This window comes from Scophthalmus maximus, chromosome 18, assembly GCF_022379125.1.
Source record: "Scophthalmus maximus strain ysfricsl-2021 chromosome 18, ASM2237912v1, whole genome shotgun sequence".
Classification (NCBI taxonomy): Eukaryota; Metazoa; Chordata; class Actinopteri; order Pleuronectiformes; family Scophthalmidae; genus Scophthalmus; species Scophthalmus maximus.
Genome location: NC_061532.1, coordinates 11,718,817 through 11,744,979, shown reverse-complemented (window position 1 = coordinate 11,744,979; position 26,163 = coordinate 11,718,817). Strand labels below are relative to the sequence as shown.

The window sequence follows — 26,163 nt, the reverse complement described above, 5'->3', positions numbered from 1 at the left end:
ACAAGACGATGAGCCTGGAGGTGTCAGCGCAGACAGGAGGTTAGATTTGAAGTCGGATGCGAGTTCTGGTGGCTGGTATCGATTACTGTTTTTAACCAATACGATTACAACGCATCATTGCATTCAGCTCTATTCATCAGGCCTAGCATTGATTCACTTGGCATGTGGGATGTGGGATTTAAGTGGCATGTGGATTTAGCATGACAACCTATTCAATTTTAAGGGACGATGATAAAAATACGAAAAACTTCATAATATATAATGGCACGACAGCAGCAGCAACAGTCTTCATTTCAAATGCAATATAAAATATAGAGTATAAATCATTATCATACTGTGACACTGTATTGATCCTCTGCAAAAGCTCAGGGAGGTCAGGGGTCACGATCGGCTGCAGCACATCGCCTCCTGAGCTTGAAGCGTGTGTGTGTTTGTGAGTGAGAGAGTGCAATCCCAGGGTAGAGATAGAACAGAGAGGGTTAAATATGTCTCAGGACAGGCTTACTGATCACATGATGAAGTAGATCAGTATCATTTGTAAAATACACACATATGTACATACACACTCGCGCGCACACGCGCACACACAGAGAGAGACACTGAGATTTGTGGTGGTGTCCTCTGATAAATCACATGCATCTATTAAACCCGGGTTCCTTTATTGGTAATCCGATACTGAGACCTCGTCTGGGAAAGAAGCGGGACCCTAAATCCACTTAACCCCTCCCCTCCCTCTCCTCCTAGTTACCCCCCTTGGCCTCTCGCTCCCTCTCCATCCCTCCGCCTTCTGTCCCATCTGAGCAATAATGGATGGAAGGACGGAGGCATTAATAGAGAGAGCAGACCTCTCTTGGATGCAGTGAGTGCGCCCTCCTAATAGGCCCCTGGGGAAACGAGACTAGCTCCCTGATCAAATACTCCCAAAATTTAAGACTGCCATTATTCTGAATTAGATTCCTTTTGACACATCATGTGTCTCTTCCTGATGCAGATGAATGGTAATTAATTCAATCTTAATTCTATTTTTGATAATTAACATGATCCCATTAACATGTTGATTCAGTCCCACACATCGAAGTATTTTTGTGTTTGCTGTAATGTCATATCTACATTCGATGAATCTAATGATTCACAGATAATCAACTTTTAAAACCAAATACTAGAAACACTTTCATCCACCGAGTCCGTCTGCTTGTCTGTGTTATAATGCCACCTGGTGGTGAAAATAAACAACAACTGAATGAATTAGAACTTGCTTTCCAATGTGCCCACTGCATGCTCTTTAAGAAATAAAAAGAAATTTAGTTTCTGCTACAAACAAATAAAACTGTCATCAGGACACACTCCACCTGTGGTTTTACAAGCAAATGAAATGGCAGTAACTTCCTTTCCTTTGCATTTTCCTGTGTTTTTTTCAACACTAATCCATCGCTGCATGTGGAGTCGAATAGAGAGGTTGCCATGGCGAGGATAACTCATTAATGAGACAGACATTTAAGGAGGCTCTTAAAAATCACTTTCTCTCCCTCCTTCTCCCTCTCCTTTTATAATCAGTCTCTCAGAGGCTCGGCTTTGCCGTCTGAGGCTTAATGAAAACTCCAACTGATTGGGACATGAAGGGGCCAGTGGCTGAAGAGCAGACAGGAAGGAGGTGACTTGGGCCCGGGTACATGGTGGAGGAGTGAGGGGTTCGTGCCTGACAAAGACAACCGGGGTGACAAAAGATGAGACGAGTTAGAAGGTAGACCAGGGAGGAGACAGTTTTCCCTTTTGTGGTTATTATCATTTTTTTTTATATTCGGTCACATGAAGTTTTACTTAGATGTTCTGGGCTAAACATGCCATAAGTATTAGGAAGAAGAAATAACCTGAAGGATTAAGTTGATGGTTAATCTTCTATCCATAAACTGACAGATTAATGGACTCATCATTTACTGGTAGCCAAATAAATTAAAGGCACCATTTCTTTCTTGATCTTTTCATTGGGTTACAGGAGACTGTGCACTTTCTTTTTTCTTTTTTTTAAAGCTACCAGTAGAAATCAGGAATGTGACTGTGCACAGCAGACAGGGTGCAGACTGGTCAGTAGGGCAAACAGGGCCAGAAACCTCAGAGGACCAGACTCGAAACAGCATGAGGTAGAAAAAAAAATCTCCCTCTAATAACAGAGCTCATTAGAGAAATGAGCTGTGACTGAGGCTTGTGCGGCCACGGAGCGCTCGAACACACTTATCCTGCACTACGGCACAATTAGATCTTTCAATTAGATTGTCTTACTAACAACAAGGCCACTGTTCGACTGATTGGGGGTAAGGAGGAGGAGGCCAAAAGCTGTGTCTAGAACAAACACTGGCCAGATTAAGTCTAAAACAATCACATTTGTTTTCTCAATTTGTTGGCATAATGACAGTTTGTAGACAAACTCCAACATTCAGCACATTTTATTGTTTCACTGCCGATTAGTGTCTGGCTAATCATGATTTTTTTGTTATATAATGGAAAAAATGTGCATGAAAAAAATGAATGCTTTATACAGCAGACATGATGTAGACATTAGATGAGACAAATAAATGTGTCACTACCAAATGAGTAAATTACCAGCACAAATATTACCTTTTTTAAAAACAGAAAATATGAGATGCTGCTCTTATCTCAACTCTGCATGTCCTTTTGCAACACATGCTAGTGTACAGTTAAAAATATACCTGCACACTGCAAGACCCGAGTCATTTCAGAGAAAAATTTTTAATCTTTCTCTTGTTCCTGCAGTCTGGATGCAACAGGGTGCAGTACACAAAGTTAGCCGCAAGGAGGCTCCCTGTGTCAACAGGAGCACACTGCACATACAAGTGAAGGTTCATTGAGTGAGTGAAGGGTGAAAGAAAGAAAGAAAGAAAGATAGAAGGAATGAAAGAAAGATACAAGTATTATACAAAGTAAGTAAAATATATTCATTATTAAACCCACGTGTCCTCTGCTGTGTCACTCCTCCCTGTGTCTCTCTTTCCTCTGACACATTTAGTCAATGAGAGGATGAATGTCTCTGTAGACTCCAGTGATTATCTGTCTGTTATGTCCTGATGTGATAATCAAGCCATTAAATAAAATTAAATTGTACACATATGGGGCTCTGAGGCTCTATTACACCTGATCCCTCCAGAAATAAACACTGCTACCCCCTCTGCTCTCCTCCTCCATCGCTTCCAGGCTCCCAAATGAAAAGCCAGCTGCGCCCAGGCCCTCTCTATTAATCTGACCACATTATCTATTACAACAATTTGTCAAGCGAACGACACGCTCGTGCTGAAAGACAAAACCACTTCCCTGGAAAATACAAACACAAGCTAGCTTCCCACTGTGACCACTGTGTGACATCCGATCTGATTTAAACGACAGCATTGGGATTAAAGTGGACAGAAAGCCTCCAGTTTGTTTTATTTTAATATTTCAAATTCTTTTGACAAATAATATGATATTATATGGGCTAAAAAAAAATAAGAACCTCAAACTTCTCTGGCTCATGGGAAAAACCCATTAAGACAAAGTGAATTAACAAGTAATGCGAGAATAACAAATAGTGATGTGATTTACAAGCAGCAGCAGCAAGCTTTGTGTGCAATGAACAGAAGAATAACTGCCTTTACTCCTTTTTCTAAACACACATCAGAACAACAGCTGCTCACCAGTTACTCTTCTTTTAGTAAGAACTAATCGATTAATCCTGAAAATAATACAGACTAATCGATATCATGAAAATAATCGTCAGTTGCAGGCAGTCCTACATTCAGCAGCTACGGAAAAAGAAAAAAGTGAAAGCAATGCAAACTGTAACCTGAGGAAAGGAGAAAGTGCACAACAATGACAAGATTCATGAACACAAAGACTCAGGGATGGACACACACAGACAGCAGCACACAACTCCGCACAACTCGATTACCGCCCGATATCTGTCAGTGATGGCTTCATTAGCCGTTGGTCACACATGATGGAAGAGCACCTGTTTAGCCAATCACAATCCATCCATTCCCTGTTAGGCCTTTAACCAGCTGAGAAGTCTCCGTCTGTTGGATACAGCGAGAGCTATTACCCACTAACTGCCCTTCACCTCTTTTTCATTTTCTATCCAAATGAACGTCTTCAGGGATGTGAACAAGAGAGATGTGTAGCATGTATCTGCAGAATGCAGGGGGGGGGGAAGCAGACATGCACTCATTCACACAAACTCACACCAGGTTCAAGATTTGTCAATGAAAAAGGGGGATAAGGCGGAAGACAGAGATGGAGATTGAGGCAGACAGAGTTGCTTTGAAGGAAAACAGAGCCTTAACCCATTTTACAGTTGAGTGACCCTAACCAAGCACTGACCCCTAATTCACTGGACTGTGCGTGTGCGTGCGTGCGTGTGCGTGTGTCTGTGTGAAATCCTCTTCTTTTCTTCATCTCATTAAGCTGTGTGTCGTGCTCTCTTCTCCATTGTTCTGCCACATCCAACCTGCTACAGGGGGGCTTTGTGCACATTCAGGACCAAGTGTGCACTTGTCTTAACTCATCTGTGTTTTGAGAGTGCACACGAGTGGAGGTGTAAGCAGTGAAAGGGCGACCAACCAATCTCATTATGAGTGTTTCACCCAACTGGAAATCCCTGAGTCAGAGCAGAGATAAAAACTCAGAGATAAACAGAGTTTAGGGCGGTGTAAACTCGAACGACATGACTGGGGAGAGAGAAGAGAGCATTCACTAAAAGGTTATGGCCTAATATTTAAGATTTATGTATTTTAATTGCATTCAAAATCACCAGTTAAACACAAATGAAACAAGTAAGACTGAAACGATGTAATTGCTGAAATAAACTCAGTGTTTTTAATGCATAATAACCAGATTTGTTTATCTATATTCAATAAATCCAATTTGTTTCAAATTCCGAAAATTATGTTTCAAATCACATTAAGTTTTCTAGTTTGTTTATGTTCGATCTGTGTGATTCAGATAAATTGAAATTTAAATGCAATAAAAATACATAATTCTTGAATAAGGCCTAAATATTTTTGTGAGTGAAACAGAGGAAACCCTTTCTTATTTTAATAACCTTTGAGGACGAGAGGAGGAACACACAAACTGAGTCTCTTTTTCTGCTCTTTTACTAAATAGGCAGGAGCAATATTTTGGCCACATTCATCGAACATCCTACCAGCAGAGAGTGCATACAATTTAAAATGCTGGGTGGCTCCACCTGCAACTGACTGGATAACCAGATGGAAATGTTACATTGAAATGAAATGGTAACAAAGAGCAGAAGACCCCTGACTCCCACTGCCACAATCACATTATCCTAACTGATTTTTCAGCCTCTGTCGCTTCCTCGCATAAATGCAACCAATCCATTTCATTTCAACTCATCCAGTTACTCTACAAGCCTGGCCTCCATCAGGTGCTCCTCCCCGGGGAGCCATTGGCACTGACTGGTCGATAACCGGGCCTGCCTGTCCTCTGAAGGATTATAGGGGATTCTGTGGGACAGCTGCTCCACCTTTAAACTAATATAAAATAAAGGAGAGGAGCAGAAGCCAATGGGGGGGAGGGTGCCATTTCCATTCTACTGTAAAAAATATTTGATAAGATAATTGTAAATTCAGGTGGAGATAAGAGGATAAAAAACAAATCAAAGATAGAGACAGGGATGTGTTGGCCACAACTCCATTGTGCGCGGGCTTGTGTGTATGAGGGAGGCCTAATCAGCAGTGCATGAAAACACAGTGACTGGGAGGTTGATTCAACCCACAGAGCCCAGACAATACTGTACCCACGGCGGCAACATCTTGAGCTGTCACGGCACGTTAGCCAAAGCGGGCGTGAGGACAGGCCATGCTCGTTTGGCGGAGTATTGTTATGCTTAACGCACAGGAATAAGGGATTTAGATAAGCGTGGAGAGTAGTTAGTAGTAAAAAGGATGGATAGACAGAGACTCAAAATGGGACAATAAGAGGAAACAAAATCAGAAAAGTTGTACAAGGAAGACCCTGTTTTGCCCTACTTCTCTAATTACCTTCTTTCATATCTAATAACCATTACCTGGAGGTATAAGCAGTCACTACTCTGTAGACAGAACAGTGTAAAAGAAAATATGAATGCAGGTCAAGAGTATTTCTTTCAGCCACTCTTTATCCTTTATCCTTCAGCACTCCCTCTTATCTTCCTGATGGCTCCTTTATGAAGTGGCAGAGGTGAAAGTGGGTCACCTACATAACCCCAACAGTGTCGGCTCCATCACCCTCGCACTTGTCAGCTCGGTTACACTTCCCTGCAGGCCTGGCCCATCACCTCCAGCTGCTAGCCATTGTGTCTCGCTCCCAAGGGTTGGCCATCCTCAGTTCTCCTCCGCTTGTTCTACTGTCCCCGAAAGACGATGCAGCATGGCCTCAATGCAGGCATGCACACATTCATGCACAATCATGCAGACACAAAGTGTGTGATATGTGCAAGGGTCGATGAATGCATGGCCGTGCACAGTAGGGATGAAACATAGATGAATTATCGTGGCACAAACATAAAGTAAGTAAGTCATAACTAACGTGTTGTTGTATGACCTGTGATGTATTTATTTTGAGTGACAGTGTCCATGAAATCATTTCTCTGAGGGTCATCAAGTTCCAGCCTGGACCTGGGCCCTCTGCCAATCCACCAAAGGCCAAAGGTCTCTGAGGTCACAAAGCCACAATCTGCATTGATGCCGCATGGGACACCCAGCAACACACACACACACACACACACACACACACACACACACACACACACACACACACACACACACACACACACACACACACACACACACACACACACACACACACACACACACACACACACACACACACACACACACACACGTAAGAGACACACACACTCTTGCACACACAGAGACAGACGGCGCGGATCACTAAAGTTACACGGGGGATGGAAATCACCTAATAAGAAGAGACAAAGCCCGGCTTGAGGAAAGCTGCCAGCCCATGTGTCGTGACTCTCCGGCACTGTGACACACAGCGTGTAATCATTTCCCACAAACTGTTCAGGTGACTTAGGCACACTTAGAGGCAGGAGCCCGTTTCCCAGCCAAAACAAATACCACAAACATTACTGTAGCAAAACAGCAATGTGGTGTTGTGGTTAAGTCCACTAAGTCTTACTAAGAGGCTCACAGAGACTGCTACCGGGGCAAGTCCAGCTCTGAAGTTGTAGCAACACAACACAACACAACTCCAAGCTAAAAAACCCAATGGCAGTGAAATAGTTCTACTCTGTAGTCCGTACCTTTGCCATCTTGGTAGGTTTGCATTTTTCCAGGTAAGCCTTTGGCCTTGGGTCCGAGCAGTGGTTTGGGTGTCCAGAGAGAGTCCTGCTTCTGGTGGACCTTTGACACTGAGAGCAGACGTTTGCGCAGGCAGCCCTCTGGCCTGGCGGGCCTGGAGCCGGGGAAGGCCTCGGACTGGAGGCTGTTCCCCATCTTGCTGGCGGGCTTAAAGGAGCACAGAGTTCTCTTCTCACTGCGGGGGTCCTCATAGCAGGCTCTGTGCCAGCAGCTGACCACCGGCTCCGTGGAGAGGCAGTGCACGTATGTGATCATCACCAGCTAAGACCTAACCCCCCTACCTACACACAAACACACCACCCACCCTTGCCTGCTCTATCCAGGACTCTAGCGCCCAACTCCTCCTCTTTCTTGAGCGGGCCTCTCTCTCTCCTTCTCCCCCTGGACCCTCAACTTGAGGTTGTGGGGTGACTCTAAAGGGTGTGTGTGAGTAAAAGGACTCCCCCTTACTCCCAAACCCTCAATAGGCCTCCCCCTCTCTTAACAGAAAGATAGGACAGAGGTTTGCAACCCACGGGGGACCCAATCCCCCCCTGTCTCCTCCTCAATCTCCTCCTACTGTTTTTGTCCCTCTTCTCCCACTCTCTGGGGATACTATTGACTTGCATCCATTTGCCTGACAAAGGAAGGCTATGCACAGTGTTAGATTACAAGATTTAACTCCAGAACAAATATTCCTATTGCAGCATAAGACTATTATCCTGCAAAAAAAGCATATTGTGCATGACTGTCAGTTGGCTGTCTGGTGGACACCCTGGCAGCTTGCAAGAACAGGACCCCAAGACTGACCGCAAGCAATTTCGAGAATACTCCGAAGACGCAAAAATAAGGTTTCAAAAACAAAGGGCAGTGCCTTATTGGAAATACCTGTGGTCTGAGCATGTTTTTGTCCTTTGAAATGGCCCAGAGGCATCCACCACAAATTGGGCAAAAAGAGGATCGAGAAAAAAAGTCAGGAAACCATCCTGCTTTTACAAGCAGGCACATCGATGGTGAGTGCCTTATTTGGAAAATAAGAGGTAAGAAAGACCAGTCCTTCTCAAAGATTGTTCAGGCAAGATGGCAGCATCTAAGAGCATCTTTCTTCATCTTTCTCCATCCATAAAGACAGAGCAGTGACATTGTCCAGTGGCGTCCACATGGCCTCACCTCTCAGCTCCTCCTCCTCCACCCTCTCTCCCCTGCTCCTCAGCGCTGCTGTTCTAATCTGTAAACCCAGATTATCCAGCCTCCAGTCTCTCGCCTCTCATTGTGACAGACACACACACACACACACACACACACACAACACAGATGGACACCAGGCTGTGGATAATTAACAACATCACCTCCAGTGCTCAAATTTGTGTGAAGTTCAAGAAGACTTGGCGTGTTGCGTGTCAGCTGGTTCATTTGTATGACGCAAACTGAAGTGTGGAGAAAGCGGCATGTGGGCCAAATATCCAACCACTGCCCCGGGATAACCCTCGGCCTGATTGGTGTTCTAAAGCACAGAGCCAGTTGAAAGCATGTGCAGAATGAGGCTTTGAAGCGGGGCACAAGACACAAGCAGTGGAGACGAGTTTCACAGCTTTGATGAATTGAATTGCAGTTAAAGCTGCAGAGGAGTACAGGGTGAGGCACAGATGGACCGAGAGGTAAAACCTGACACGGACAGATGTAAGCACAGCAGACACCAGATAAAAAGATAAGCCAGGTGAGTGTGTGTGATACTTAGTCAGCTTGGCTGTGAGGTAGACTGAGTTTGACGATATGTTCAGATTAATGGGCTCTTAGACAAGTAAAGAATTGGACAGGACAAAACTCATGACAGGAAATTGAGACATTAAATGGAATAAAAACAAACAGGAAAAACCTTAAATTCATCAAGGAGAAACAAGTACTTTAATACTAAATGTCTCCCTCTGCTGGTGGCTAACCTGCACCCCACTACACACACACCATTGTGAGAGTACTCCATATGTGAACACAAATACTTTCAAAATTACACTCATAAACCTATTGCAACTTTGGGTGAACAGGGCGGAGCCTCTGTGTGTGTGTGTGTGTGTGTGTGTGTGTGTGTGCGTGCGTGCGTATATGTGTATGCGTGCGTGTGTGTGTTTTATCTCACCAAAGCCTGAGCAGATATTCAGAGGTTAAACAGCCAATGCCGATGGTTATCATTCCCACAGCCCGGCGAGTCAGCCAACACACAATCTGATTACAAAACCAAAACCACTACCTTCAGAGAACATAATGGACGAACCACTGTATACAGACACACACACACACACACACACACTATATTAAAAAAAAAAATAGTGTGGACACACGTAGCCAATAATTCAGACTGTGACCTAAATTGCACTTAGCACTGTTGTTGGCCCACATCAATAAATACGTAGACACAGTGGGTCATTCAGTTCACACAGAAAACAACATATGCGTGTGTACAGTCCTGCAGACCTACAAACATATTAACGCAACAGGGGGTGTTTTGTACTATGACACAACATATTTACAAGCAGGTACACGTATGTTTGTGGTGGTGACAGTCATGTCTGAACATACTCACACACAAGCGAGCGAGAAGGCAGGAGGAAGGTGTGTGTATCGTGTATGTGTGTGTTAAATGCTTCTGTATATAATATTTAATAATGTGTCTGTGCATACGCACATGTGCACATAGGCTTGTGTGTGTGTGTGTGTGTGACAAAGGGGAGGCGTGTGTGTGTGTGTGTGTGTGTGTGTGTGTGTGTGACGAAGGGGAGGCTGAAGCGGAAGGATTTAGGAATGGGACAATGGTAACCATAGATATGCATAGGTCTGAATGGAGTGAGAGGAGCACCTGCATGCTGAGTTAGTCCTCTGTCTCGGGAAGTCATCCACTCATCCACAGGGAGTCGGCCCATTGTCTTCCCAAAACCTCAGCCACAACAAAAGTTTTCCAGCGCGGTCACTGGAAACATCGCGGCTTAACCCTCGCCTACCAGGAAACTTTTTCTTTTATTAAAACTACAGTGAGAGATCCCATTAGTGGCTTCTAGGCCTCCTTCTAAACAATTTTTTTTGAAAAGACCCACAGTTTTCTAAAATCCTTTCAGAGGACAAAAGGTTCACTGGAGTCTCGACAGAGTCCATTCACGGGCGACCGGAAGTTCACCATCTATTGTTTACCTATCAAGACCAGAAATCTCCCCCTGGTCTCTTGGAAGAGTCTGACTTGTTTACAGAGGTCAACATCTCGCCCAGGCTTCCCTCAGAACGTGCCAGGCTAATTTCTAAGTTTGCAAAGTTTACTAATGAAAAAAAGTACAATACATGGAGTAAGTGAGTAAGCACTGCCATAAAAATTAAATTGAACTTGTCCAATTACTTAAAAATCTACTAATTAGTTAGATTATAGCTGCTGGTATGAGTTACCTGAAAGCATTTTCTTAAGTTCAACTGCTCATTGCCAAACAGTTGTGTGAAGTGAACTTGGTTTACAACAGTAACCGCTAGATTAGATTTGTCGTTTTTAAATGTGTGAAGAGTCTCTATCTGACTCAGTCAGTCTCAGTCTGAATACATGGGACTTGTTTGTTCTGATCAAAATGTTGATGGGAACTGGCATAGAGATGCAAATATGACATCATTTATAACAGTAACAAATGACATACTTTGCAAAACTGTAACATCTACCACCAACACTGGAAACACCTCTTCTGCAGTCTACACTTCTCCTGTCCTCCTCTGGAGATAAGCACCCTGCCACATCGAGTGTGAGAACATCCATCAACACCGCTACCCACAAGGCCAGAGGGTAGGTATTGGGGTCAGCCTCGGGGTCAAGAGGTCACAGTCTTTTCCAGACACAGCACAGGTGCAGTGGTTATTGAAGGGCCGTCCGCTCACAAGTTCAAAAAGGTCAACAAGGGAGCACTTGTTGAAAATGAGGCAGAAAAACAAACAAGTTAATAATCAAATTTCAACCACTCATCCATTTTTGTTCATAACTGCACTGCACGATCCAAAGTCCTGTGATGTGCAAGTATCCAAGAAGTGAAATGCCATGATGGAGTTGGGGTTAAATATAGGTTTAGACATAAGGCTATATGGGTCACTGCCCTGTAACACGGCTGCCCGAGAGAAGAAAAAAACACTCTGAGCTCCTGCTGCTTCCCCAAGAGTTTGACGAACTCACGCACATACGCACGCGCATACACACGCACACACACACACTCCAGATGCTTGAAAACATGTTTACTCTTTCAATTTAAGAACAAATATAGATCAGAAATAGACACAATTTCAGAACAAGATCAAGGTAAATCTTATCTTATCTCCATCACGTCTGTTTAACACACACATAAATATGTGCCACCACATCAGGCTGGAATTAGGGACACTATGTTCTGGACGTTCAGGTCTCATGAAGTCACTTCCGCTGGTTAAAAAGACACTTTGAAGGCCTTCTGGATGATATTGGCTCACACTAACAAAATAATAATAATAATTTAACTGTAACCGATGTGATGAAACTTTAAGCTTTTGCCTGGTGGACATGCTCTTGGCAGGAAAATTTAATCAGAATTTAATTTCTTGTGCTGCTGTCTCATTTTCAGGTTATAGCTACAGGTTGTAAACATTAATTAGGCTTGTCACTTTGTTTCTGCCTGTCAGCAAACAAAAAGCTGATTAAAAATAACTAGATTAGACTCTTTGTATTAGTTGCATTATGTATTTTGCAATTTTTGAAAGTTAAAAATGATCATGTTCTTCAAAATTGTTCAAGAGGATTTTTTAAATTGAATTGATAATGTATTCCTACTTGATGAGACCTTACTGTGTTTCAGGGCTGCAACTACATATTCCCCTTTTTTCCATTATTGTTTAATCTACTAATTACGACCTACGACGAGATTAATCAATCAATAATCTGTTCTAGAAAAAGATCAGAAAATTGTGAAAAAAGCCCGTCCAACGTTCCCAAAGCCTAAACGGTTATCTTTATATTCTTCATTGGAGCATCTGGTGAGATCAAAACATCTGCTGCCCACCACCAAAACTGAAGCCACTATAATGATCAGAGTGGGAACATTGGACTCAACTTGAGTTCCACTCATCTAAAGACATGTTTTTACAGACTGGACATGGCCTGAGCTGTCCTTAACCGACCTTGCAACCAGAAGGTCAAATTAATTTTCAGCAATATTCAAGCTAGACGGGGCTTACAGTCACTTGACAAGGACAGAAATGTTGCAATTCTGCACCGCTCACACTGCAGGAAACCTCCAATTTGAGTGAAAAGGATGTTTTCAAAAACCACTCCGACTAATCCCTACTCACTCCCTTCTTATGTCTACTGCCTGAGAGGGAGTGGGGCTCAAGTGCAGAAAATAACTTATGTAACCCACCAAAAGCCGCACCAAGTGATCTGGCTGACTCGCAAAAAAAAGTCTTATATTGAAATGCAAAATGCTTTACTCTGGGTGGGTGTGACGCGGGGGTGGTGAAAGCAGACGAGAATCCACTCTGGCCACGGCTGGATGTGAAGCAATATGGACCGAAAAATGTGTCACATCTGCCCCGCAACTGGGGGGGGCTTGAATCCTAACATAAGCAGTATGTGTTACTGGCAATGAATGTGGAGCAATCTACTGGTTGGATCGCTTTTTAATGTAATGCACAGTATTTGGGTCAATTTGTCACGTCTCATGAAGTCGGGCTTTTGTCTTCAACTGCAGCTGATGTGGGAAACTGTTGAAATGTCTACGAAAATCAGATTATGGAAACTTTTAAACATTTTACAACTGTCTAAGTATTAATGAGGGAAATGATGTTCAAATGCAACCATACAGTTAAACGTGAAACCCGGCAATCATGTTCAAGAATGGTAAATGGTAAATTTCCTGATCTAACAACACTGGATTTCCTCTCTGACACATTTCCCACATCTGTTTCTCTCCGGAGACCGAGTCCGACCAGATTCGCGTGGTGCGGAAACTGTGTAACTGACAACATAAATTACTGCATACAGCTGACAAACTGGGATACAGTACTGCCACAAATAGTCACAGTGTTCACTTCGTATTACCTCATCTCTTGAAGCCATAAATCTACAGGCTACAGAAAGAGAAAATACTCTTCTGGTTTCACAATAAGAATCATTTCATAGTTTATGAGATAAGAGAAATTCATTTGTTAGTTGCAGGCAGTCAAACAACATTTCTTTCTTCACTTCACTGCATTTGTGAGCCTGCAGATCTCACATAGTTTTTTCTACTTAGAAATCCACAGGTTATTTCCTGGAATGTGAGGAGTCTGTTTTGTGCTCAGGACAATGTTGGATTAATGTTGCCGGTCATCACAGCATAAAAACTAGGGCCATATAAAAATATCAAAACTGATACCTTAAACAACTTATACACCAACATATGGAATGGAAACTGGTCGACAAATTCATATATGAATACTTTTGTATTGAACACATTTGTACAATTTCCAAAGACTGGCATATTATCAATACAATTTTAAATAATATAAAAAATCTGAGCATAGAACAGAGTATGTTACCAGACTGATCCAATCCTAGATAGGTGAAGAAGCCACATGTTTGTTTTTGTTTTTTCATCAATGCATGAATGTGCATAAATAGAGATCCAAGTAAAACCCCTGGTGTCAACATGGGGTTTTTTCTGGTCAGTTTTATGTTTTCATTCTTCAGCTATTGTTGAAAGTGAGGTGAGGTCAGTGTTTTGTTTGTGTGGGTGTTTGAAACAAAGAGGCGAAGAAGAGCTCAAGTGAGAAGCAAACACTACATAGCACGGCACTGACCAAAGCGTGTCAGACCAGACCAAAAAATGCAAAATGTGGCTGCCAGTAAAAGAGGAACTGGTTTGCCCCTTATCGCACTTTAACTGGTCAGTGAAGTAATGGCCAACACATGGCCCCACTCTGCAGGACAGCAGCCCAGCAACTGCTGCTTCGCCAGCTGTTACTGTGGACAATACACACTCTTACACACATCACTCGTCCCTGCTGAAATGCACTCGCAAGTTTCATGAAGCAAATGAAAAGCCCCCCCCCGCATTTGAAGGTTTCGATACTGGAAACCTCTTGAAGTCTCCCCAAAAGTCAAAGAAGAACTGGAAAGCAGAGTGATTAAAAAGCAAATGGGGGGGGGGGGGGGGGGGGGGTGAGGTAGGATTAAAGTCAGTGAACCTAAATGAAAGTCAGAGACAGGGAGAAAGAACAAAGGAAGAAATGATTAAAGAGCGAGAGAAGGAGGGATTCCTTCGCTGAAGACGAGGACGGATACAGAGTAGAGGAAGCCACTGTGACAGAGATGGAGTTCAACTTTTCTTTGTCTCAGAAAATCTGAGGGAAAAGTCTCGCACCATCACAGACACAGACACACACACACACACACAGACACACACACTTACCTTTCAGACAGAACATGTCTCTTCCCTTAGTTTCCCGTTTCCCATTTATCCAAAAGACAAACACAGGTATCTTCTTTCTTACAGTGTCCAGGTTCCCCTCTCTCTCGCCCTCCTTCCCTCTCTCCCTCTCTATCTACACTGCTCGGCCAAAGTGTTCACACATGGACACACGGATCCTGACACATACACTCCTCTCTACCGTCTCCTCCCTCGCCATCTCCCTCCCTCATACTCTCCCCTCGCTCACACACACCCACACGCACGAGTGTCAGGCAGATAGCCAACTTCTACACCGCAGGAAACTGCTTTGTGACCCCCCCCCCCCCCCATCTGCTTCCCCTCTCTCTCTCTCCCTGCATCTCTGAATATCTCTTTACCACGCTAAACCCCCACCCACCCATCTCTCCGCCCCATCAGTGTTCAGAACTAGAGAGCCAGAAGCCTGGCGTCAAACTCAAACTCTTAAATCTGCCACAAGCCCCTTGATTGGTCTCCTTTATGCAGATACAAACACATTTAATACATATTACGTGTATAAATGAATTTAAATAATGTCCTTGCACTTATTAAAGGGAAAGGCACACACACAAAGCGTGTGCCTTGTCGAGGATTGTGATTGTAGAGAATCTGGTCAGTCAGCAGTCCGGGGTGTGGCCGGGGGCCCCGGCTCGAGGCCGATCCATTGTGCGCTGATCAAATTTAATCGCTTTAATCCCCACAGTTCAACAGTTTGTTATCAGAAACAGCTACAAACTTGGTGCGTCCCAAACACTCCACGTTGGCCACTGATGAACCAGAAGAGTCACGCGGATGGGAGACAGAAACACTGACTCACTCACAGCATCAAAATAGCATTTTGGCTTTCAGTGTTTACCTGCTAATTACTTCTAGTACAACATTAAGGAGAACAACAGTAGCAGTTCTTATTGTAGATCACAATATGAGTACATTGAGCACAGGCCGGGGCTTTACAATATTACAATGACAAAAAAATGTCATCATGAGCTGCAAAAAAAGTTCGCGAATAGAAGAGTGAATGTGTCAAGTCCACATGAAAAGGATTTACTTATTCCAGGCTGGAAAAGACAAACTAACCAAGAGTGACCCGAGTGCGTTTGTTATGTGTATGTACAGTACATGTGTTTTTGTACACGCGTGTGTTATGGAAACGTTAATCCCACCCCAGTACTGCTTGCAGGCCATGACATGTCTGCCTCGACCAGATGTCACCAATTACAGCCTGATTGGTGTGTGTGTGTGTGTGTGTGTGTGTGTGTGTGTGTGTGTGTGTGTTTGCGAGTGCGAGCAATGTGGAGCCCCTCTGCAAGGGTGAGTGGTTAAAATGAGAATGCCATGAAAACACAACCCTGGAAATAATCGGCAATTAAAAACGTACACAAATCCCTGTGTACGAACCAACCCCAACCAGACAATTAAATGTGACTCCGTCAAACCTTCACCTTAATTGGCTGCTGCTTTGCCCTAAATGGCTTTTACTTTCACCTTCATCATTAAATCCTTGGCACTGGGTCGACACGTTGAGGTCTGCCCTAATCACTGCTCTGGCAAAGCTAAAAGTGATAAAACTGAGAGGTGGGTTTTCTTCCCTCTTCTAAACCAATCACGTTAAGACTGTCGGCAGCACAAATTATGGTATGATATTATCATTATGAGGTCAGAGCAAGCCAATGAACCTATCAATATCTTCTTCCTAGGATACAGCAAACAGCAAAGTGACAAAGACGTTTGCTTCCATCCAAATGAATCTGAGTGTTACTTAATAATATTTTTTAAATTAGTTAAACAGTATGTCAAATCTGGGAGGGTTTTTCCAACATTTTCAAAATGTGAAGAACTCAAATTCTGTTTCGTAACCTTGAGGTCAGGGCCCCTCCATGGGGTCAAAATATGAACCAGAGGGGCTGCAGGATGATCACGGGGTGGGAAATGAACAAAAGTTTAAAACTTTACATATTTTCTGCATTTTCCTTCTTTTTTCCTTCTTTTCTTCATCAAATCAAGCTCTGGTTGAGGTGGTTGCCATAGAGGCAACAACAGGTGACGTAGGTTTCAAGCAGACACTGCTTTGTTTCAAGGGGTCACAAGACATAGAGGTTGGGAACCACTGCTTTGATTGATTTAAAATTTCTGTGGGAATTACCACGTTCTTTGACAGCAAAGTGCCTGGGAACACATTTGTAACTGTTCTCATATTAGTGTGATCTCTTGGCTGTAGGTATTGTCAATAGTTTTAAAATTATTCTGACAGTTTTCTTCTTCTTTTGTCAAGCTGTGATTGTATTTTTCCCCCCAGCTATGTAAGACGTGGCAGCACTGTTCTGTTTAAATGACAGTCTCTTGCTGTGACGACAGGATATAAAGACTATATTCAGAGGATTTCCAGCTGACCACTGTTGTCAGTCTCCAAAAAACACAGTCTTCGTCTACAGTTGAAACGTCATCATGAACAGCATATCAGACGCAGAGACAATGTGTTAACTGTGAGTCAACCCGGTGTACTGCACATCTTCTATCATATTTGGCGCAGGACAACACACGACATGTTGTTACTGTGCAGGGAGCTCTGCGTCAGTGCGAGATAAAACTACATAGCACACACAGATAAGAACTGGGCTCGCTGTGGCGAACAATGCTTCGGCGACACCAGCAGTTAGACGCGCAATGACAAGTAGCCTGGGAAATAGTTTGAGTCTACATGGCTTCTTATTTAAAACAGATTCATGAGGGTTCTGCAGAAATAATACACACCATGTGATAGAAGAAACAAGCCTGGACATGTGTTTTAAATGATAAAGATAATTTTCTGTTCACATGACATCATCATAGCTCCTGCATACGTGCTGAGGCAGATTATAAGATCTCACCTCCGAATTAGTCAGTGCATCCTATCAACACAAGCCCTGGACCTCTTATCCCCTTACAACCTGAAATCATGTTTCACTAATATAATCGCTTGCTTTTCCTCTACCTCCTCTTTTTATCGGCGAGTCTGTGCTATTATGGATTAAATCCCATGATACAAAGGTTATAGGATACATACAGTACGATACGGAGGTGGGTGAGGCAGGTCGGAGATTACGTTTTTTTAGAGGGAAATAAAGACGTAATGCGATTTAAATCAGGCTAAAGCTGAACTGCAATGTGTGGCAGGCTTTGTAGGGGGTTTGTAGTATGCAGCAAGTCTGATCTGGGATCAACTGAGAGACATAAAAATGAGGTCACATGGGTCAGAGGGGGAAAAAGTGACTTACCTGAAGATAGCGGTATCATTGTCGGCACGTAGCAGAGAGAGGGAGAGAGAAAAAGATGGTTAGAAACCGTTCGAGTCTGTAGCAAATTTAATACATTTTTCCTTTAAGGTTTAAGTATGCATGTATGGTATCTGTAAGCATACAGTAAGACTGTGTGTACACAACCTGGGCTGTGGGCCACATTACCAGATTTCCACGTCTGTCTTTTAATGAGGCCATACTGGTTTATACATCACATTTCCCTCCTGCAGCAAATTATCATCTGCTAATCTGGATTTACACATGCACTACACAGTGATAATGACTGTGTGTGTGTGTGTGTGTGTGTGCGTGCGTGCGTGTGTGTGTGTGTGTGTGTATGTGTGTGTGTGTGTGTGTGTGTGTGTGTGTGTGGAAATGTGTCCAACCCACCCTCCCAAAAAAAAAGACCATTACACAAGAGTTCAGTCTCATCTGAATCCTCTCAAATTTCACTAAGTATCTCATACGTCCTGAAAGACCCTTTTTATACAAACTAAATTCATAAACAGCTCATTAACAGCATTTTATGATGTGAGACCCAATTCTGGTTCTGGCTTCCACAAAACTGGTGTGCCAGGGTATGGTTAATATTTAGGTCAATATGCTGTTGCCCTATATGTGTGAATAAAAATCCAACATGAAAAAAACACGTCAAACACTAAATTCATCTAAATCCACCAATCTCCCAATGTGCATGTTAACATAGTGCACTCGTTCCAACAGCAAAAATCCAAACGTATCAGAATAAGAGTCGGTGAGTTCATTTCACTTGGAGACTTTGCTGCAGCCGACACATAATATAAACATCATGTAAGAGGCAGCAGAGTAATCATGTGAAGCCCAGATCCTCAGACAAGTCAAAGTAAAGAAGGCTGAGACGGCCTTAGCAGTCTGGCCCGGGCCCCGACTCTCCGATCTTTTTACTTGACATGGCCTTCCAGAGCAACCATTACGTCCACTTACTGATTGATTCAGAGAGGAAACTTGACAGAGAGAAGGTGTGAGTTTAACTTCTTGTGGCTGAGATAAAAACAATCACATCTTTTTCACCAACTGTCGCCACCTACAGGCTTCTGGCCCCATTAACAGAGTGTGTTATTGTCCCATAATGCATTACCCAGAAGAAATGGAGGAACTGCTCACAGCTGGGATAAGTGACAGAAATAGTAGATGATGGGGCGGACAGTTCCAGGAACATCTTATAAAACAGAAAACATGTATTACATCTTTGGAAAAACCTTTTGCTGTCTCTCGGAGGAGTTCCAACTCGTGTCCCACTTGTGGCACAGACACTGTCACAATGGAAATGGAGGAGCTATTTACAGCTGCACAAAGTAAAAATAAATTCTGAATTCCATTGAATGCCAGTATATTGAACAAGAGAAAGTTTTATGTCATTCAGTTTTTCTATTTATTCATTTTTAAAGCTCAAATATTGGCAACTATTATGACAATCGATTAATTGTTTAAATTGTTTTAAGCAACAAAGTGTTTGTAATTCCTTTGTCTTGCAAAATAGTAAATTGAATATCTTTGGATTTTGGATCGCTGGTCGTACAAAAAAAAGTTTTAAAAGGGAATAATCTACAAATCAACAAAGTAATGAGTGGATTTTTCTCCTGATCACAAATGAATATTGTTAATCACCCCTTAAGTCCATTTAATTACACCACGACAGCAACGAGCAGCCTGTGTACCACACACGGCTATTGAAGCACTCTCCTCTGCACGATTGGTTAAGCGTTGTCCCGATGGCAAGGTCAAACTGCACAACACCAGGAAACGCTCACTTGCACACCCGTTACCTTGGCTACCGGGGCAAACTCCCAAGCAGTCGAGCCCGAGGCTGCGTCAAAATTGCAGGTTTCGGAGCCACAGGCACTCATTTTAGGGCTATATTTGCACAAGGGCACGGTGTGCGGCTGCCCATGCGTCTTGTAATGGGCCCTGGCAAGCGTGTGGCAGCAACATCCAGATGTTATAAATACTCCAGGTTCATTCTGGAGAAGTATTGTTATGAGACGTTTCCTCTGTGCGGTGTACAAATAGTACTGTACTGTATATGCGTGTGTATACTCTGGATGGAATAGTTTCATATTGACTTGTCTATGACACCGTCTCTCGCCTAGAACTAGCTATAAAAAGATATAGACTGTGCGCATGACGGACAGAGACAGAGAGAGAGGGAGAGAAAGAAACGATGGTGTGTGAGGCTGCAAAAAGTACAGAGGGGAAAGAGCATCAGTCTGTGAAAAGACAAAAAACAACAACACGGACAAGTTGATGCTCTATAATTTCTTCACGCTCTCGTTCATTCTCGCCACCTCGTTAGCTAATATCATCCAATCAATCAAAGACTCTGCCTTCATTCTTTGGAGATTTTACAAGCGAGTGATCAATTATCGTAAATTGGAATTGACCAACGTGGTGCTGCTTCCTGACTCTACCGACCCAAGTAATCAATGGAGAAAATCAAACCTATCAAATGACTAAATGATGAAGGTCTCAAATGTGTCCAAAAGTCATGTTACTTAGAAAAGCTTCCCCGAGAGCCATGTTCTGTATGTGAGCGACAAACATGGACAAGATAGGCAGATTCAAAATGACACAGGATCGCCTTCTTATACATAAAACCGAAAAATAACTTCAAGTGTAGTATGTTCAGATAAAGATATGGCTTAGATAGAACATTTTCTGCACAAATAGTCAGTATATATTCTGCAGATACACATTTAAAACACGGATCTATAGCCACATCACCTTATTTGAGCTGCACATAGTAACTACATATTAGGAAAAGGCTTTGTTGCAGAGTTGACAGTAATTTTAGTAAATCCTTCACTTAGTTTAGATAATCAGTTGTGATTCTTTTAGTAAAGCCACTATGACAACTGTAATGACAAGACACTAGCCAAAGTAACGAGGCGAAAGCCATGGGTTTAATGATGATGTTCCAAAAATGGTGTAGCGTTTCATCTTAACTTGGCTGCAGCTTCTATTCTTTGACTTTGAGAAAAATGTCAGCGGCTCCAACCATTCGAGCCATGCGCGGCCCTGAGCTGTTTTAGGAAGGGGCAGGTTCAGAGGTGACCGAGCGACTCGCGAAGGATTGAGACATGCAATAAACGACAACAACGGCAACGAGCTCCACATTACTGTGAGGCAATGAAATGGCATCTTGTCCTTAGGTTACTCCACAGGTGTTTCAGAACATTTAGGATGTGTTACAAGTCACAACAGATGCCTTACAATGATGTACTTATTCAATATGTTTTATATACAATTTGCAGTAGACTAAGACTGAAATAGTCTGAAAGAGTGAATGGTGTTGCAGATGTTGAAAATTTGTCAAAACTTCTAAGTAAGTTTTGCACTCATGGAAAGGTGGGATCTGCACTGTATGTAGCAAGGTAGGACCAAGTTATACTAGAAATGGTTCTAACAATGTGTCAAACCGCCACGTGTCACGTTTGGTCATGTAAACATGCATGGTAGGCAGGAATGTACCATTAGCACAGTAATCCTTATGTTGTATGATGTTGACTTGAATACTGAGAGTATTTTTTAAAGGAATAATAAGTGTGAATGAGGATTAATGAAGTTCAGTTGAGAGATGGCTGCTGTACGGGTCAGGGTATCGGTGTCTTTTTCCATTCTCAGGTAAAGGTTAGGCTACAGTTACAACCGTCGTCACGAGAGTCTTATTGACACTGCTGACGGAATGCACGCACATGCATGTACACACACCTACACGACCGATTAACTGATCAATAAGTGATGAGGCTAGTCTAGAAACATAACACCCCTGAGGTACTATGAGAAGTATAAATAGTGTTCTTACCTATTTCTAAGCAAGGTGACATCCAAATATGAACAGGAAACTGAGGAACACACACACACACACACACACACTCACTCACTCCCTGGCACCAGACCTTCCGCTCGCATCGCTACCAGCCTGTGACATCACTGTGCGCATCACTGTTTACATCATTGTTTACCTATCGCACACATAAACTGCCCCTTGACCTCTAAATGATCCCACTGACGGCGCATACCTCCCCTCGCGCCAGGAAGTGTCAGGAACATGGAGATGGAGAACAAGGGGCCGTAAAAAGACAGTGACCCACTTCTTGCTTTGCCTGTGCATGTAAACAAGTCATTCACTGGCTTCCTGGTTGAGGGTGAGAACAAAACTGCATTCAAATGAAGCATTGTGTGAAGTCGTGATGCTGCCAAGTCAAACACACCGTGTGGTTTTGTGGGCGTCTGTGCTACAGAATCCACTGTAGCATTTATATATAAACATATAAACGCTCAGTTAGCAGCAACGGAGCTTGTATCGTCATCTGTTTCCTTCCTTGCTTCTTTTCACCCTCACCTATTTTATGTTGAGGCTGGTACACCCAGTTGTCATCATCGTCCTCATCTCCGTCTGCAGCATGGAGGTGGGTGTGCGAGTGCGAGTAAGTGTGGCCCTTGTGGACGGCATGGAGCTCGCTCTGGCTGTGGAACATGCGTCGGCTCTGGCGGGAGAGGGTGGACACGCTGAGCCAGCTGAGAGCCCGGGACAGGCCCGCCGGTTTGTCCTTATGAAAGGACGAAGACCTCCTGTCTCCTCTCATCCTCACTCAGATAAGAGCGAGTCCAAGATGGGAGTCAAAATGTCAATTCAAACTGGACAAAAGAATCCTCAGATGGGTTGGTAGACAAAAGTCAAATCTTGAGATTCCAAACGCTTCTGAATGCAGCATCCAGATCTGCACACGTGCAAAAAATTCTTCAAATTTTATAGATAAATTGATTCCAGGGCAGAAGTTTCGCCATGGCCCAGTTTTCTTTCACTTTGCTTGCACAGTTACACATCAGGACTCTGACCCAGGCAGGCTCAACTTCCAACCTATTTTTCCTTCAGTTCATTTCTCTGTTAATGCGCCAAAATCATCTCTTTCCTTTTCTACTCTTCCTTTACGCTTAAAGACTCCGGGCGAGATTCCCAAACCCAAATGGGTAATTAGGCAAATCCAGCAATCTTGAAAATCACCACAATCTTAAGTGTGCACGCTAACTGTCGGCTGTAATATTTCTCTGGGTGCATGACAGGGTGGAGAGAGGTTTTTTCCAATTGACATCAAGATCCTTTTCAATCATAGCAAGTCAGCGGTTGTTGTTGTTTACGATCATGTGCGCCCTCGAGTGTTGTTACCTCCAGTTCAGTTTCAGCGTAGCGGGATCTATTCCCAGCTCGATGCGCCCACACCGGCATAAACACACTCACGTGTGAAAACCTTTCCGCTACAGCTCCAACTAGAAATCCTCTGTTGGTGCACGGAGGCAAAGGATGACACCGGACGTCAGGGTTTCCAGAAGAGTTTATCAATTGTAATGGTTCATCCTTACAGGTAGTGAAGAAAAAGTCAAGGTGTCCACAGCCGTCTGGATCAGTCAGCTGATCAGCACAGGTGATAAAGAAATCTGCCTGCGCTGCAAAGAATCACGAGGTGGCGTGACGCAAGGAAAAAGTTGGTGCTGGTGACGAGTCCCTGATTCCCGCTCTTGATCAGTCCTCGGGAGTGTGACAACGGGAGTTGACTGTGTGTGTTGCGAGTATAGGGTTAAGGTTCCACCCAACTCTAGTAGCCACGGTGCTGAAATTCGAGTCAGCCCATCCCTTCTTCCCTCCCTCCCTCCGTTTTCTGTGATTCCTGATCTCTGCCCCTCCCCTCCTTCCGTTTGCCGGCATGGCAACCATTCATCTATACCTCCCCACCTCGACTCCTTTCCACACACTTGTCCTTCCGTTTACCTTTGTCTCGTTATCCTTGTCATCTCTTATCCATCAGGTGCTTCCCTTTTCTGACAAAGAGACAGCGTCCCACTCAACAAGCTGCTCAAGACGTTTTTTTGAGGCCAGTTTGAACGGAATCAATAAATGGAGAAACTGTAGACTCTTGAGAGAACATGCTATATATCTGCAGGGCCAGGCGGATTTCTTCTTGGACAAGAAAACTGCAAAATGTTAAGGCTATTGAAAGGCTGTATGTTTAAATATATGTTAAGACTGTTGTACCACACGCTTACATTACTATTACATTCTGCCAGAGGAACTTGTTAAACGACAAATTTAAGACATCACCGAACATGGAACCACAAACAGCCTTCATTCAGAATATACACGTCAAACTTAGTCGTACGAGTCAAACGTTTAGGCAATTGCACCTAAGTTGTTTTTAGTTTTCAAACTTTTATGTCAAATATATGCAATTAGTGCACATTGTTCTGTAAAATATAATATACAACAACACATACTTAACCGCCCAGCATATAGTCGAGGTGAGTTTAAATAGCAACAGAGGCCCCCAGGCGCAAAAAACAAAGTCTTTATGGCGTTCTGCAAGTGTGTTAGGGAGGTGGAGTTTTCCCACCCAAGTGTAACCACAGTGTGTGACCACCAACGTTTGTGTGTGTGTGTGTGTGTGTGTGGGTGTGTGTGTGTGGGGGGGGGTCTTGTATACACGTATCACAGCAGCCTCATAACCCTAATCAATTCCTTTCATCTTCTTGTTTCCACTCAAACAATTTTGATGAAGCCTGAAGGCAGAAAAAATAGAGTGGGTTCAGATTAGACGCCCATATAAAGCAGCGTCTTCCTCATTGAGTGTTGCCTTTTGTGGATCCATTACACTGGAGCAAGCTGATGCCAGATTTGTGGCTGGGTTGAGTGTAAACCTACACTTACTGTAAACCCAGAATCACTCCGTCAGGTCCCCGACCTCATTTTCTTTTTCCCTTTAGAGAGGAAATCCACTATCTCAGCACTTGCTGAGATAGTGGAAGTGACAACTGAAACACGCACACACTCACATAAATATTTATTAAGCCCTCCGCCTGCACACAAAGGGCCACAGTCCACAGTCCTTTAGTAATTGACCAGCATTACACTCTGCTGTGAGTGGGTGAAGGGATCAGTTAGTCATAAAGTATGAAATTAAACATTTAAACAACGACAGGGCAAGAGGTTAACATATCTGACGGGCAAAACGATTAACAAACCAACATGTCAACGTGGGGGATGGCATAAATAAGACAAAGGGTCGACAGCAAGGGCCAGTTTAGTCTTTTGATTTCCTCCTTTCAAGTCGTTTTAGTACCATAACCCCCGAGGGGAGTTGAAAAGTCAAAGGTCCTCATAAGAAGTCAGCATACTAGTTCGACCCCCACCTCGCTTCCATTTCACAAATCCCCCCTTTTCCATTCTCGTAAAGCTGCACACAGAGAAGTGACAGCGGGGACAATGGTCAGTATGTTCTACCAGATATCTGCCGTGGTGTAGTGGACACTAACAGCTTTAGTTGGGCTGAAGCTTTGACAGGTTTCAAATAACAGCTCAGCTTCAAGACAAAAAGATTATGATCAAATAAGTTGTCAGTGTTTGTCTTCAAGGGGGAAATCTGTATTTTCTTTATTGATAAATCAATAAATGTAGTAAAGGCTGGAAATATATTCTCAAATAAAAACTTAAGAGAGAGAAATTTAAATTTGGTCAGTTTCTCAATAGGTCACTTATTTTAAATTTTTCACTCTTTTGTATCCTTGACTTTAGAAGTGTAATGTCTATTTAAAAATATTGATAAAAATCCACATGTGTACATAGACCATACATTACATGTTGTTAATTATCTTGGCTAGTGATGGTGTAAAAAACAAATCTTATATACGTGTGGAGAGAACTTGAGTTCGTAGAAACCTAAGCGATAACAATCTGCAACAATGCTCCAGGCAACACGTAGACACAATTTCATGTTTACTTTCACTCCCGTTGTCAGAGACTTCAAACATGATTATAGCAGCACCAGCGTGGGGCAGCGATTAGCAGTGAGACAACGCTGTTCAAACAGACAATATATTTCACAAATGTCAGTTTAGAATATTCCTCTGACACGTAATAAGAAAGGAGACCGGAGGCAAAGGAAAAATAAGACCAGACAATGAAAAAAAAACTACAGGGTAATTAAAGCTAAATTATATGAAATCAGATGAGATTAAAGGTTATGGGATGATAAACTGGATTCACACAATCCCTCTGCATCA

At 43.1% G+C, this 26,163-nt stretch overlaps 1 protein-coding gene across 10 annotated transcripts in view; it reads right to left on the bottom strand.

The window, feature by feature from the left end:
• Positions 1-26,163, bottom strand: part of nhsl1b (NHS-like 1b) — a 93,814-nt gene that overhangs the window by 32,043 nt on the left and 35,608 nt on the right. Inside the window, exon 1 of one of the 10 annotated variants that reach the window (XM_047328670.1) lies at positions 22,454-23,581. The exons of 6 other annotated variants lie outside the window; for them this stretch is intronic. In XM_047328670.1, the coding sequence (XP_047184626.1) occupies positions 22,454-22,697 (244 nt within the window). In that variant the 5' untranslated portion in view covers positions 22,698-23,581. Of the gene's footprint in view, positions 1-7,309; positions 9,222-14,779; positions 14,929-22,453; positions 23,582-26,163 lie in introns of those variants that run through there. 3 more of the 10 variants (XM_047328678.1, XM_047328676.1, XM_047328668.1) reach the window with 3 other exon arrangements.